Source organism: Nematolebias whitei, chromosome 10 (assembly GCF_014905685.2).
Source record: "Nematolebias whitei isolate Nwh7 chromosome 10, NemWhi1, whole genome shotgun sequence".
NCBI classification, from domain to species: domain Eukaryota; kingdom Metazoa; phylum Chordata; class Actinopteri; order Cyprinodontiformes; family Rivulidae; genus Nematolebias; species Nematolebias whitei.
The window spans coordinates 19,122,525-19,139,085 of NC_056507.1; the positions used below are offsets into that span (position 1 = coordinate 19,122,525).

The window sequence follows — 16,561 nt, forward strand, 5'->3', positions numbered from 1 at the left end:
TTCATTAGCTTGGAAACTGTTAATGTCTTTTCTTCATTAGCTTGGAAGCTGTTAATGTATTTTCTTAATTACCAGGCCCACAGGGGGTCGCATAATTTATTCTTGATCTAGCTCTTCCTCAACTTGAGATTGGGTTCAGGCCTTCCTTTGTTTCACACTTTCTATCAGCAATGAGTAACTAATAAAAAAGCTATTAAAAAGGATAGAAACAAACATCTACTAATGTCATGCAAACTGTTAACAAACTTTAAGGTACCGTTTAGCAGCATTGGTTTGAAAATAGTCTGATTTCAACTTATTATGACTGGCTTTTTCTGCTTGGATGCCAGTTTTCCAACACACCCCTCCTCCCAAACACACAACATAAACCAAAAAAAAAAATGAAGGGCCATTTTAACTAACTGCTTAGAAGCATGATACTGTATATTGCCCCTTTTCCATAGTACCGGTACGGCACGGTTTGACTCGGCTCGATACGGTACACGTTGTGTTTCCATAATGCTTTCAATACTGGTTCCAGTGGATGGGGTTCAAATTGACGTCACGCACCTTACCAGGTGGTGGCGGTAACACCTTGGAACCAGTGTTGCCAAGTCCGCTTATTACTGCATAAGCGACTTTGGGCTTGTTTTTTTCTAAAGTTGCTTGTAAATCTTGTGAGTCGTGGGTTGCAGTTTTTTGGGCTTGTTTTGAACATAAAGTTGTTTATTTGGGCTTGACTTTCTTTCCGAGTGAAACTAGTTGATTATCTCCCAGCTCCGCACAATAAAGCTCAGGTCTCTCTTGTAAATGAGTATTCGAGGCTCAATGGGATTTACCTGTCTAAATAAAGGTGGAATGAATAAAGCAAAAGACGAGTGGTAGTAGGTAGTTTGTCCCTTCCATGCCCCCATTTCCTGTTTATCGCTCCCGCCCAAGTTGGCGAGGCGACCTGCGTACACGTTCATACTGTTGCCACCCATTAGGGGGCTTTACTCACACACAGATGTCAGGATGTTTTGTTTTTAAAAATATGTAGAAAATTTTACATATGCATAATGTATTTTTTTTTTATCAGAGCTTAAAAGTATGTTATTCAAAGTGTTTAGCATAATTTTGCTGTTGTTTATGTGTAATGCCATAATAAATGTATGGTTATTATACTGTTTAAAAACAGCCTCTGTTTTATAAAATGTATTGGGTTGCCAGTTGGGCTTGTTTTGGGCTTGTTTTCATAGAGCTGGTTGCTTGTTCCATCGCGAGATCTGGCAACACTGCAAACAGGTTTCAGTATGGGTGAGAATTTACTTTGAAGTTTCTGGTAAATTAAAAAGAATACACATTAAAATGATTGAATTAAACAATATATATAATTTCTGCTAATGAACTTTTCACGAACTTTAGTTCACCATTAAATCTCTGATGAACCAGATTCTACAAAACATTTATATTTAAAACTGTATATGTTTTATTTATCATTTGATGCATTTGCACGTCTACTTTTATTGTTCAATTTAGATGTGTGGTTTTGTTTTTAGATCAGAAATTTATTTATTTTAGCTTTACTTTATAGTTCTTATTTTGTGATTTGTACATCTGTGGGTTAGAATAAAGTTGAACTAAAGGCCTTATCTCTTCTTTAAACATGTCTGAGGGAAATAGTCCTGAGAGATCCAATAACTGTGTCTTTTTATGATTTTTCAGCTGAGTTAACTTTAACAAATTATTTAATAGTCATTAAACTGAAAACAGGTTTTCATGATAAAGCTGGAACCGTTTGTTTATTTGTTTATTTTTAATTTGCACTGATAAAAAAAAGAAAAAACATTATTTTTTATACATAAAATGTTTTTAAAAATAATTGTCACCCCCAGCCCCTCCAGGACCGAACAGATTACCACGTTAGAGGGCCGAGCCCCCCCCAAAAAAGGACTTTTTTCATTTATTGAACTTTTACTGCTTTTGCAAGCAAATCAGTTTGACATGATAGTTTGAAAAACGTAACAAAAGAAAGATACAAGATTTATATTTATTAACAAGTAAGGATATTAACATACAAAACAATTAGCCTAAAAAAGTCACCTCTAAAAATAGGCTATTATACAGATGCACATAAATATTTTTAGAGCAAAATTATTTGGAAAAATATAGAACAAGGCTATTTTAATTTAGATATAAAAGAAAGTCATGCAAAATTCATGCTGTCGCTGATGATTGAGCGATTTAACGTTCACCCACACTACACCACAGAATAAAACTGCTGTGTGCATGAAAAATAAATTGAAAGGGCCTACAACAACACTTACACTAATACTTTAATCAGCAAAATATCTATAACAAACAACAGACAACAAATATAATGGATGGATGGATGGGCTGAAAGAGAAAAGCCGGAAACTAATTAATTAAACTAACTAAACTTTCAGTCCTCCATCCAATAACAGGAGTGATAAAGAATAATAAAAATGATCAAAAATATATTAATAAGAATTGCACAAACATGAACAAAATAAAAAGCAAACAGCTGGCTCAGTTTGCGCAGGGTCTGTCGCAGGGTCTGTCATATAATCATACGATACCATACCATTTTATTTATATAGCACTTAAAACAGCGACAAGGCCAACCAAAGTGCTGTACAGACAGAACAACAGGTAACACACAAAGCAAAATACAAAATGAAGTAAATCAGAAATATAGACATAAAAACGATGCAGATAATGACGACTAACCAGTGTGGAGCGTACAGGTTCAAAACACAGATCATCTGGTGTTGAAAGCTACTGAATAGTAGTGAGTTTTTAAACGGGACTTGAAAACCGAGAGGGAGGTGGCCTGTCTGACAAGCAGAGGTAACTCGTTCCAGAGTCTTGGTCCTGCTACAGAGAAGGCCCTGTCACCTCTGCACTTAAGACGAGTTCCTGGAACTGTGAGGAGCAACTGGTCCGCTGACCTCAGGGAACATGGTGGGACATACGGTTGTAGCAGATCAGAGATATGGGGGGTGGGGGGCAAAACTGTTCAGTGATTTGTAGACATACAGGAGTATTTTGAACTGGATTCGAAAGTGAACCGGTAACTAGTGCAATGAGGCCAAAACTGGAGTAATGTGCTCTCTTTTGCCTGTGCTGGTTAAAAATCGGGCTGCTGCATTCTGGACCAGTTGTAGTCGTGCTATGGAGGTCTGACTGATATCAAACAGGAGTGAATTGCAGTAATCAAGCCTAGATGTAATGAATGCATGTATTACTGTCTCCAGGTTCTTTTTGGACAATATGGGCTTCAGTTTAGACAGCTGCCTCAGTTGGAAGAAACATGATTTAACAATCATGTTTACATGACTGTTAAGTTTCAGGGAAGGGTCCATTATCACTCCCAGATTAGTGACTCTTTGTTTTTCTGACAGGGTTGGAGCAGAGAGGTCGATGCAGTGATTTGTGATCATGTCGTTGGGAGGGAACAACATGACTTCAGACTTCTTTTCATTGAAACTAAGAAATTTAAAACCATCCAGTCCCTGATGTCAGCCAGGAAGTCGAGCAGAGGTTGAATAGAGCATGTGCCATTGTGTCTTAGGGGGAAGTAAATTTGACAGTCATCGGCGTAGAAGTGGAAGGGCATGTTGTGTTTCCGGAAAATAGCACCAAGCGGCAGCAGGTATAGAGAGAATAGGAGGGGACCCAGGATGGACCCCTGCAGAACCCCCCATTTAAGCTCTGCCGCTGCAGAACTAAAATCCTTGATGGAGACACAAAAGGATCTGTCAGCGAGGTAAGATCTGAACCAATTGAGGGCTGATCCTGTGATGCCCACCCACTGCTCCAACCTAGCAATGAGGATCTCATAGTCAATGGTGTCAAAGGCAGCTGTGAGGTCCAACAGTACAAGCAGCACAGAATCACCAGTATCAGTGGTTAAGAAAATGTCATTAAAGACCTTCAGCAGGGAAGTTTCTGTGCTATGGAGAAGTTTAAAGCCAGATTGGAATAGCTCTAAGATGGTGTGACCCTCCAGGAATCACTTCAACTGGGACTCAACTATTTTCTCCAGTAGTTTTGAAACAAATGGGAGTCTTGAGACAGACCAGAAGTTGGATACAACTGAGGGGTCAGTGGATAAACTACTGTTTACTATAGCCAGAAAGGATGGACCTAGAGTAGGAAAAACCTCCTTTAGTAGTCGAGGGGGGACCACATCAAAGGGGGAACCAGACGGTTTCAAGCTGCACATGACCTGCTCTAGAGAAGATAGAGTGACGGGTTCAAAATGGTTAAATGGAGCTACAGATTGAGGTGGGATGGATGGGTCATGAGTTGGAGGGGAAATGAGAGCCCAGGTGGTCGCAATTTTTTCCAAAAAGAAATGTAGGAAGTTGTCGCATAGCTCAGTTGAGGCTTCCAGAGGTGATGGTTCAGTGAGGTGGAGAACAGAGTTTAGGGTGGAGAAGACGACACGTGGGTTGCGAGAGTTTGAGGTAATTATATCAGAGAAGTATTTGGATTTAGCAGCTTTCACTGTTTTCTGATAACGGCGCCAACTCTCTTTAAGTATTTGAAAAGAGACCTGCAGCCTGTCTTTCCTCCACTTGCGCTCCGCCCTCCTACATTGCTGCCTAACGGCCTTGGTGACATCACTCAGCCAAGGTTCTGCTCTGAGTTTTGATTTTTTGGTTTTAACAGGCGCAACATGATCCAGAGTCTTTAAGCAGACAGAGTTGAACTGGGATGTCAGCTCCTCAGTGGTGGTGAGAAACACTGGGGGCTGAATTATCATTTCAGAGTTATAAACATCAGTGAAACTGTAGTGGTTCAAGTCTACATTTTAACAAAAACTGATTAAATAAAACAGATCTTGAAACTTGTGATGACAGCAAAAATCAGGGTTTTATTGAAGTACAAGCTCGTAGGTCTGTACCGAACAGCTGGACACCCGAAGACGCCAAAAAAAAACGTGTCTAAACACAGTTCTGCTCACTTTTATACTCTCCAACTTATGTAAAGACCAGCACACGAACATACTTGTTCTTGCCAAAAGAGTTGTTATCTGGCATTTGCAGATTTCCATATAAGAGGATGTTATTCGACCGATCACTATTACTGGAGACACTTTCCTGGGTTTGTGACAAGATATTTGACGCAAAATTTCCCGTAAGATAAACACACTCCTTTTCCCGGCATTGAGACACAGAAAACAAATTCCTATCAGGTCAGGTTGACCTGAGACAAACCCCATATGGAAATACTGTTAGCACTGTGGCAGACCCTGTTAAGAAAAACAAGTTTTATACTTCAAAACGTGCGGCAGTGAAATGGTTAATGGCCCGGCTACTACATGCAGGAATGCACAGCTTAGGAGATAGATGGGGGAGGGTGAACTCAAACCGGACTGGCATGTGATCTGGAAAAACATTATCACCAATTTCAAGATTACTAACAGTCGCATCCCGAGTTAAAACAAGGTCCAGTGTATGTCCGCGCTCTTGGGTGGGACTGTTTACATGCTGCGTTAGATTAAATGAGTCCAATAAATCTAAAAAGTCCTTAACCAAGTGCTTCTCAGGACAGCACACATGCAAATTAAGGTCCCCAATAATGAAAACATGATTATATTTTGGTGTGATTTCAGCCAAGAAATCAGAAAACTCATTTATGAAATCCTTAGATCGAGGTGGGCGGTAGACGAGTGCAAATAACGTTGGAGGTGAATGTCCGAGTTCAAAGACGCTCAGCTCAAAGCTGGCGCGGGAAACTGGGATGGGCAGTTGCTTACAGTCAAAAGTTGATTTGAATATTGTTAATAATCCACCACCATGCCGGCCTGATGGCCACGGGGCGTTAAAATACAGACAGTTTGGTGGCAATAATTCCGTCAAGGCGCTGGACTCACCCAGAGACATCCAAGTCTCTGTGATGCATAAAAAGTCCAAATCGTGCTCTTGAAAGTAGTCCCTGAGGATAAAAGTTTTGTTGGTAATAGATCTTGCGTTGACCAAACACATCCGGATACTGTTCAAAGTGGAGCTAGCAGCGGTGAAGTTCGCGCGCATCAGTGGCCTAAGGTTTTCAATAACAGCCCCTCTGGGTCGGTCTGTGCGGCGCACTGGCTGACAACTCCCGTTGTTTACCTGGTCCGGGCACGCGGGAAGCTGGCAATGGAAACCCTGATCACCAGCTGAAGAGGAAGATGCAGCGCGCAGGGCTTTAAGCTTTACCAGCCGCCCAGCACGTTTTCCCTGGCGTCTGAAGCGATGTCTCCGGGCAGGCAGGTGAGGAGCCCAGCGGAGATAAGCTAGCACGTCCGCCAGCAGGGGGGAGGAAGGGGTGTCCAGAGGTACGCTCATATTGGTCCAAATAAGTGATATCGGTGGCAGAAAAACGAAGATCCAGAAGCTGTTGTCGGTCATACACAAGCAGCGAGTTTATGTCCCAGATAAAAAACAAACAAAGCATAAATAATCCAAACACCATCAGCAGAGGTGGATTGCAAGCCAAGTACACGGGCATCATCTTACCGGAAGTCAATATTCAATAGTCAATCAACCACAAAGCCTCATTTCTTCGGCTATGAGCCTGCGAAATAAAGATGAAATTAAGACTACAGTTGCCTAAATACAAAATTATAAATATATTTAAAAATCTGTCAAGAAGTTGTTTTCTTGGGACTGCAAATTCTTCCACCATGGCTGAGAGCAGTTCCCCGAATGCTGAGTGCAGGGTGTGGACCTGAGCGTGCACCTGACAGCAGGTGTCATCATTTTAAGTTTGTTAAAGTTAGCCCAAAGGAAAAGTGCATCTCAGTTGTGGATAATGATTTTGCGCTCCAGTACAGCTTGTCTGTGGTGCACACATACACCTGCTGTGGAGCAGAGCATGGTGGGCGAGGCCACGCGTAATTGCTGCACAGTGCGCCGCCAGTGCTACTGTCTTTTCTGATTAACTTCTGTACACTATTTTATTGCATTTCTCATCCTCAGTAAACTTACTGCATCCTCCTCTAAGTAGATTTACACAATTTTATATTGTGCATTTCTTACTTAGTTTTATTTGTTCTGTATGATTTGTAAAACCACATCAAAGACCGAGACCGGCCCAGGCATTAATCACATTAATATGGCCCACCCGGCCCTAAATCGGGTCGGTCCAGGCCAGATTCCAGGTTCGGGTTAGAAATGACAGCTCTACTCAGGACACTATACAGGAACATTCACATACATAGAAAAGCCAATTAGTAAAGTTCTCTAAGGAAGCAGACTCGTTGAATCTTCACTTTGTTGCAGTCTCCCATCCTGAGCAAGCACAATGGCAAGAGTGGAAAGGAAAAACTCCCTTTTAGAAGGAAGAAACCTCCAGCAGAACCAGGTTCAGGACAAGCGGCCATCTGCTTTGACCGGCTGGTTTGATCGGACAGGAAGGAGAGACAGACGAACACAGAATGACAGGTCCAGAATAGGTCCAGGTGCACCTGAAAGACAAAAACACATGTCAAGGACAGAAAAAAAAATTACAAATACAAAACAGGTTGAGCAGAGTAAGTAAAAAAAAAAAAGTGTTCAGTTTGTCCTCCAGCAGTCTAAGCCTATAGCTGCGTAACTAAGGGATAGCTCAGGAAACCCAAGTCAACCCTAACTATAGGATTTAGCAAAAAAGAAAGTCTTAAGCCCAATGTTAAAACTGGTCGTGTCAGCTTCTCGGACAGAAACTGGAAGTTAGAAGAATACTAAGCACTACTAGTACAAAACAATGCACCAAACAACGGCAGCACTAAAATTAGTCTGTGTGAGCAGATAAGGACGAATAAACACAGCAACATTAAATAAATCAGCAGCATGAGATCAGCATCACGGATAGTCAGCAGCACATATCAACAATCAAGTGGCATTACAGTGATTTTTTTTTCCACAGTAATTATCCTGACTAGGGATTCATGAGTCTAACAGCCTCAGGATAGAAGCTGTTCCTCATGTGCATAGAAGCTGTTCCTAATGTGCATACAGAGAAAAGAGACCCCGCTCACAGAGTCTGCACAATTCTTTTCTCCCCCTAGCTAGAACTGCTGCTAAAAGGGATCATTCTCAAAAGGGACCCCCTTTCCTGTTGAGAGAATAATATGCTCTTTTGTTAATTGATCCTCCGGGACTCATTTACAAAAGAAACCTGATTTTTTTTTTTTTTTTTTTTTTTTGTGGGAACCACAAAAAAACACCACACTCCCTCTGACGCTGAAATGTTCTGAGACTAGAACATTTTTTCATTTTCTCTGTTGGAGATGTACATAAAATTGAATGCAAGTCAGATACAACTTTAACACTTATTATCACTTATCACCAGCAAACTGTTTTTTTCCCCACTATGGGAGTGTGCAGCTTGTGGGACTGAGTTTGTTTGTGGCTCTTCGGACTGATGAAGTCCTTTGGATGAAGGACGAAATTGTTAGATGAAAAACACTTTAAAGATGTTTATTCAAAGCAACCACACACACTCACAGTGGGTGAAGATTTATCTCCGGCAAAATTTTACTTGCAATGACAGATATTGTAACACTTCACACCAATATGCATTAAATGTATAGACAGGAAGCCCGGTCACAATGATCTGCAAAGTGTTGCATTGTCTTCTTGCTTTTCATGTCCCTATCAGCTTGATAAGGTTTCAGTAGGTGTCCTCGAAGCCAGCTGCAATCTCACATGGCCCTCCTGGCCTTCACTGATACAGTCCACAAGCAGGATGAAGGTGTTTTGGCAGACAGATTGGTTGTTTCTTTTAAGGGGAAGAACACTAGTAATAATATAGCCATAACTCCATAAGCTTTGACCAAAATTCTCTAACAGGAACAACTCAGCAAAAAAATAAACTGTCCAGATGACCTGATTGAACATTGCTGGATACCTGGATTATTGAGCATGAACTTTGGTGAAACTTTGATGAAACTATGCTGGTGAAGATTCTCAGTCATCCAGTACATGATAAATTCAAAAAACGTTCAATACAAATGGACTTTATTTGTAACAGAAGACTTTTCGCTCCTCATCCGAGGAGCTTTCTCAATTCAAAGAGCAGAGAGTGTGGGGTTCAGGTTATATGGCTGAGATAAGATACACATACATATGTAGATTGACAAATCACATATTAATCACATATCAACAGGACCAACTTCACCCCAGACCAGATCTGCACCCTGTTGGATCTCTGCCTCTCCACCACTTATTTCTTACTTACTTTCTTACTTACTTACTTACTTACTTATTTCTTACTTTATTTACTATTACTTACTTCGAAGCAAGAAAGCTATACTGGGGAGATGCTAAGACGGACAATATAGAGGTGATCGACGTGAACAGCAGTAACCGACAGACGCTGCTCGAGGACAAGCTGCATCACATCTTTGGTTTTACTCTGCTAGGCAATTACATCTATTGGACTGACTGGCAGAGACGTAGCATCGAGTGGGTCCACAAAACCACCGCCGTGCGAGAGATCATCATCTATCAGTTGCCGGATCTGATGGGGCTGAAAACTGCAAAAGTTGCGCAGACCCACAGCACCAATGGCTGCGCAGTGGAAAATGGAGGGTGCAACCATCTTTGTTTCTGGTGTCAGAAGGCGATCCGCTGCGCCTGCCCCATGGGGCACAGAGTACGTCACCTTGAGTCATTAAAGATGGTTACCCAGGAGTGTCTGACTTTACTTCCTCATTACACAATGTTATAAACCTTTCCTAAGCCTTTCCCTTTTTGGGGGAGGTTCTTCTTTCTATTGGATAATCATCTGCTCACTCATACTGTTGCCATGACATCGAGCTCCTCCTATGCCCCTTTTCCTCAGAGTGATAAACTAGTTTTACTATCCTGTTTTTTTTTTGGGAGAGTTTTTAACTCCCCCCGGAATGTGAAACTCCACACCCGTCTTTGTTCAAAACAAGTTATCCCACATAACTCCTTGTCCAACACCAATTATGTCATACCACCACACCCACCTTGTCTCTATGTGAGAACACATACTGAAAGGGAGCAAACACCATAAACTGATTATTTAATTTACTGCAAAACCACCATAAGTAAATAAGTAATTTCCCATTTCCACAACAGACAGAAGCACGGCTGTGCCATGGGATCTCCAGTGTTTCATTTAGCCTTTATTTATACAGGTAGTCTCATTGAGCCACGAGAACTCATTTTCAAGAGAGACCTGTTTAGGGAGCACATGGTGGGGTTAAGAGCCTTGCTCATGGGCCCAGAGTGGGGCGAATGAGGATGGGGGCAAGTGTGGGTGTTTCACCTACCCCACCCACAATTTTGATGTTGTCGGGGCCGGGGTGTGAACCGGCGATCTTCGGATCACAGGCCCACCTCTCTAACCTCTGCGCCACCACTCCCAACCACCACTCCCCCAGTGTCAACCATTGTTGCCAATCTCTACATGGAGAAACTAAGCAGCCTCTTCACAGACGCATGGCTCAACACAGGAGAGCTACCTCCTCTGGACAAGATTCAGCTGTTCACCTCCACCTCACAGATAAGGGACACTCTTTTCAGGACCAAAATAAACACATTTTGGAGTGAGAACACAGATGGTTTGAGAGGGGGGTGAAGGAAGCAATTTATGTTAAAAGAGAGAAACTGTCTCTCAACAGATGAGGATTTCAACTTTCAAAAACCTATAATGCAACTTTAAGACTGATTCCCAGCCAGTTTTCACACCTGATGGGAACAGAGGGGCCTCATCTGTGAATTAGAGTAACAATGACCTTAAGAAACCCCTACTGTTAAGATGTGAGGTGTGATCTGTCAATCTACATATGTGTGTGTTTATTATCTCAGCCTTATAACCTGAACCCCTCACTCACTGCTCTTTGAATTGAGAAAGCTTCTCAGATGAGGAGCGAAACGTCTTCTGTTACAAATAAAGTCCAGTTGTTTTTGTATTGAACGTTTTTTGAATTTGATGAAACTAGTTTCACTGTTTAGGCAAGTACAAAAGTCTCTGTGCCAACAGTTGGTTTTTAATGCAATCATGATGTTGATTTTATTCTTTCTTTTTTTAAGGCCACATTTTAAATCACCAGATCAGAACTGAGAGCAGCAGAAGAGCCCAACTTAACAATATGGTTGTCCCCAAATCAGCAGATAAGACACTGTCCAAAAATGTCCCTTTGGAAACCCACATCAGTCCAAAACCATCCCTGTCCCAAAACTCCAAAAGTTGTGAACATTCAAGCTCTAATGGGAACTTCTCACCAAACACAAGCCTCGAGCTTCAGCCTCAGGAGTTCACCGAGACTGACGTTCTGCTCTCCAATGAGCTCTATGCTGGGTCCAGGTCCAGCAGATCCATGAGAGCAAAGGGCGCTGAAGGTTCACCTGGATCTGAAGAATCAGTGTGCTCCATGGTGCTGCAGATCCTGGTGCCCTTTCTACTGGCCGGGTTTGGGACGGTTTCTGCTGGGTTGCTGCTTGATGTAGTTCAGGTAAGGAAACGAACGTAGAGCAGAGTTCACAAAGTTTCCAAGAAGAAACCATTATTTATAACTTTTAGAAGAAAAAAAAAAGATTAAACACACACAAAAAAAGTGATGAAATAAACAATAAAAAATGAAAGATTTGATGTCACGTTAACACACTATACACCATCTTGTCTGAAAATTCAGTTCAGTTTATTTACAGTATATAGTACCAAGCCACAACAGAAGTTGGCTCAGTGCAATGAACAGAAACACTCATATGTAAAATAATAAGTTAACACTATTTATCTGAGGAGCAGACTGCTTTGAATTTAACTGATAACTCACAGATAAAGAGAAATAAATAAATAAACAAATAAATAAATATTAAAGAAAGATAGAAAATAAAGATTTATTGTTTGTTTGAAGTTTGTAGCCTTGTAGTTTTTTTTTATTATTATTATTATCTCTGCACTTTTTGTGTTTTGTGGCAGAGCTGGGATGTTTTCCAGGACATTTCCGAGATCTTCATTCTGGTTCCTGCTGTTTTAGGCATGAAGAGGAACCTGGAAATGACTCTCGTCTCTAGACTCTCCACTGCTGTGAGTGTCTGGACACAAATCTGTTTATCCATTCATCTTCTTTACCCACTTTTTCTTTCCTGGTGAAAAGATGGTATTGTGGTCACATTTCAAGAGAGGAGGGGTACACCCTGGACAGGTAGCATGTCCATCACAGGACCATATAGACAAATAACCATTTACATTTTCACTCACTCTCAGAGACAATTTAGAGTCACAATTTAACCTAATATCCACATTTTTAGTCTGTCGGATGAAACCGGAGTACGAAAAAACCTACGTGCACAGAGAACATGCAAACTCCACAAAGAATGGCCAGGAACAGGGCCAGATTAATACTTCTCTGTACCCTGGGCAACAATCTTCAAGGGACCTATCATCACGACCCCAGAATCACCATAATCTGGCAAAATACAAAATAAATTACCATAATATACAATATACTTCAAATTCTAACTATCAGGTGTATTTTGATGTACAAATATTCAAATGTTCATAGAACTATAAATGCTATATACTATTAAAAAATGTTCAAGACAAAAACAACAAGACTTTATTTGTTTTGCTTCTCATCTGAGAAGCTTTCTCAATTCAAAGAGCAGAGCGTGTGGGGTTCAGGTTACAAAGCTGAGATAAGATACACATAAATATGCAGATTGACAGATCACACCTCACTGTAGGGGTTTGTTATGGTCTTCATGTCATGTTTTCTGCTCAGTCACTCTGCACTTTCAGCTCATCAGCCAAGATTCACTACATCGTTCCCCTCACTATTTAAGATCCATCCATCCATCCATCCATCATCTTTTACCCGCTTCTTCCATTTTGGGTCATGGGGTGCCCATGTCCAGCAATCACTGTGCGAGGGGCAGGGTACACCCTGGACAGGTCGCAAGTCCATCACAAGGCCACATAGAGACAAACGAGACAAACAACCATTCACTCTCTCACTCACACCTAGGCACTATTTAGAGTTACCAATCAGCCTAACATGCATGTTTTTGGTCTGTGGGAGAAAACCTGAGTACCTGGAGAAAACCCACACATGCACGGAGAGAACATGCAAACTCCGCCCAGAAAGGCCCCCAGACTGGTATTTAAACCGGGAACCTTCTCAGTGAGAGGCAGCAGCTCTACCAGTTGCATCACCGTGCTGCCTATTTAAGATCCACATTCACTTTAGTTCTCCACCAGATTATTCTGTCAGAAGTCAGGGTTTTGGATTCAGAATCAGCCAGACAACGAGTGTGAAAACAAAAAAACAAAATAAATCCTGACAATAGGACAAAAACAACAAAACAAAAAAAGTTTTATTTATTTTATAGCTGCAGCTGAGGTCAGTATCCAGCTGTGGTGACAGCTGGATACTGATCATGCATCATAAACAAAAATCCATCATTGTGGAGAAAGCATCTGGTATGGATCGAGTACACCCACAGCACACTCACTTCCTCGGCTACTGGTTTCTCACCTTTCAAGGCATCTCAAGGCTACTCGCCACCTCTTTTCTCTAACTAAGTCTGAGGTTTCAGTACCATTTGTGAAGCATGGTTGCTGCCAAAGGTTATAGCACCTGACAAAGAGTGCTATCATGTGCACTGCAGCCCAAAACAAGAATTTCACTGATTAACATTGCTGTACAGCACCCACGTACCAGATTGTCCAGAACATATGACTCTCCCCACATGACATTAAAATTAAGGACATTCCCAAGAAATTAGCCTCATAGGGCCCTTTCCTACTGAGAAAATCATCAGCTCATCTGCTATGAGATTCAAGTTACCTGCTTCCATTCACATTCATTCTATGTTTGAAGTCTCCCAAATGAAACCCATCTCTGAAAGTTATTTTTTCCCTTCAGCCAACCTACCTCCACCCATCCATCTCATTAATGACGATCCTGCATATACCAACAGCATCATCTTGGTTGTAAAATGCAGAGGCCGAGGGTTACAGTACCTGATCGACTGTGAGGGTTATAGCCCGGAGGAGAGGTTGTGGATTTCCATGTCTCTCATTCTCAATTCAAGTCTCATCTCCTCCTTTTATAAAGATCCCCCTGAGAAATGCCCCAGATTGCCTAAAGCCATTCTTGAAAGGGGGATACTGTGAGATTTCCAATGTTTTTCCTCTGCAGTTCCCTTTGTGGCAAGTTGCACAGAAGACAGTTGGAGTGAAGGCTCCCACAGAATCGTGTGGTCCTCAGTCCGTGCGGAAACTTTGCACTCTGTCCGCAGACGGTTGAGACTTCATACTCGAGCATCCACCTTGAGCAACTGCTGCCCAGCTTTGCAGGCAAGGGGCCTTTGAGATCGCCTATTGGTCATTTGTTGACATGACAAATGGATTGATTGACAGGTCACAAAAAAAGAGAGAGAGAGATGGCAGGAAGCCCCAGTGGTGTTCTGTGTTTGTTGTTAAGAAAAAATTCTAAAAAATAAAAAAAACATGGAGCACTGGCCGCTGTGCCACCCACACATCAGACCAGCTCACCAGGAAATCTCCAGACCCTCCCGCAGCCATGCTGGGCCTGTTTTAATTTGCTCGTGACAAATTCCTTCATTTCTCACAATTTCAGTCATGGTGTCAACGGAGGAGGAGAAAGAGATCACTTGCCTCTTGGAAAATAAAAAACAAAACAAAAGAAAAGGCCAGATCAGGGATGAAGAAGAGGAATTTAATACATTGGTGTTGCATACAAAACAGTCCGTTGCCGGGCATTTTATTGTGCGACACCAAGTACGCACACGCAGTCGTAAAAATTGAGCTTTGCTTGGACATATCTTGCGGGCGTCCGCTTCGACTTTAATCCAGTACACGTGGACCTCCACAGACTGAAGTACACCTGAGTATACTGGAGCCTTCAGCCACCCCACCATCACAGACATCTACACCTCCAGATGCAGGAAGAGGACCACCTGCATCATGAAGGACCCCCACTTACCTTGCTGCTGTATTCATTCATACCCATCTGCTCACCACAGACTCATGTTTGGGCTGCTGTTGTTACGCCATATTGTTTTACATTATTAGTGTTTGGCGAATATCTTAGATCTTTTAGCGTACCATTTGGCACTCGTTTAGCATACTGTATATCTTGAGTACATAATTTCATTCCACCTCATGTACCACATGTGATGTGAATGACAATAAAATTGACTTGAACTTGAAGTTGGCACCAATGAGCAACAGCTGGGACCAATCTGGATAATGAGCTCCAGAGGTATTTAAGGCTGCTGAAGTGTTCCTTCTGACACTGGAACATTACATACCAGTCATTATAGTGACAGCCTACCTGTGTTTCTGAAAACTGAAAAAATATGTACCAGTTATTCTTCTGTGTCTTCCTAGTTCTGTTCTTCTTGATAATCATACCTTGGACCTACCTGTTGTTGGATTTAATATTTTATACCTTTTTATAATTCCTATCAAGCACTCAAATGTCATGTCATATAAAGTGTGTGTGTGTCTTTCTTCCAAGGTTGAACTATGTTTATAGAAAATGTTTGCTAATTCTAACTAGTTGACCTTTAAATATAATCTCATAGTAGCTAAAGATAATTTTACAAGTTCACATTTGATAAATTACAAGCAATCAAATCAGGCCAGAGAGCAGACTGATTAACATAAATAAAGCTAGAACAGCTCTTTAATTTAGACTATAGGTTGACTAAGTAAAATCAAATTAAGAGTATAACCATGATCCAAATAAAAACACGAACATAAGTTAGATAATATAATTATTCCTAGAAATAAACAACTATTTCAAATCAGTGTTATCACTAAGGTATAATCACGTTAAACAAACAGTGTTAACAGTTTTAAACGCAGACACAGAAACTAAGATGAATCTGCCTTAAAAACAGAATCACCAGACCTCCAACAGATATTGAATTAACACCCAGGAGGTAGGTAATAATTAATAGTTATTAATTATTACGCATAAACAATTTAGACACGAATCATTTTATATCCCTAAAGTATAATAGCAAGTTAAACTTTAAACAAAAGCCGATTTCAGTGAACCAAAACTTATCTGAAATATAGACGTAACGTCCTTGAGGGGGCGGGCTAAGTCGTAACCATAGCGACAGAAGCTGAACCAATCAGGAAGCTAGCCTTCTCAAACGGGGATAAAAGGCCGGGAATGACGCACGCGCACCGAGCATTTTCCGGGAGACGCACACGAGGCGGTTCGTTCTTAATGCTCCATTTATATGCATATATCTTATTAATGTAATTGTTTGTCTCTGAATATCTGTAACCCATGTTGTGTCAAATAAATCTTTTATACGAAGGGCGACGCCTCCGCCGTTTTGAACACGACGTGGTATTCTATCCACAACACTGTGCACCTCCAGTGTTCCTGATCTAGACTGGACCTAAAGTAACCTGTTGCTCCCTGCCTGCTTTCACTTACCCACTAACCACAGAAACATCTACCAGTACTTATTTGGAATTTTCCACATCCTCACGGTGTCAACAGACCTGGAAGAAACTACTTTGTATTTCTCCAGTGCCTCCTGTACATTCCTGTATGTATGTATGTATATATATATATATATAT

General features: G+C 41.3%; 1 protein-coding gene across 1 annotated transcript in view; it reads left to right on the forward strand.

Moving 5' to 3' along the window:
* The first annotated feature begins 11,062 nt into the window (after positions 1–11,062).
* slc41a2a (solute carrier family 41 member 2a) overlaps positions 11,063–16,561 on the forward strand; it is a 23,508-nt gene continuing 18,009 nt past the window's right edge. Inside the window, exons 1-2 of the mRNA XM_037683186.1 lie at positions 11,063–11,440; positions 11,908–12,015. Of these exons, the coding sequence (XP_037539114.1) occupies positions 11,078–11,440; positions 11,908–12,015 (471 nt within the window). The 5' untranslated portion in view covers positions 11,063–11,077. The remainder of the gene's footprint in view (positions 11,441–11,907; positions 12,016–16,561) is intronic.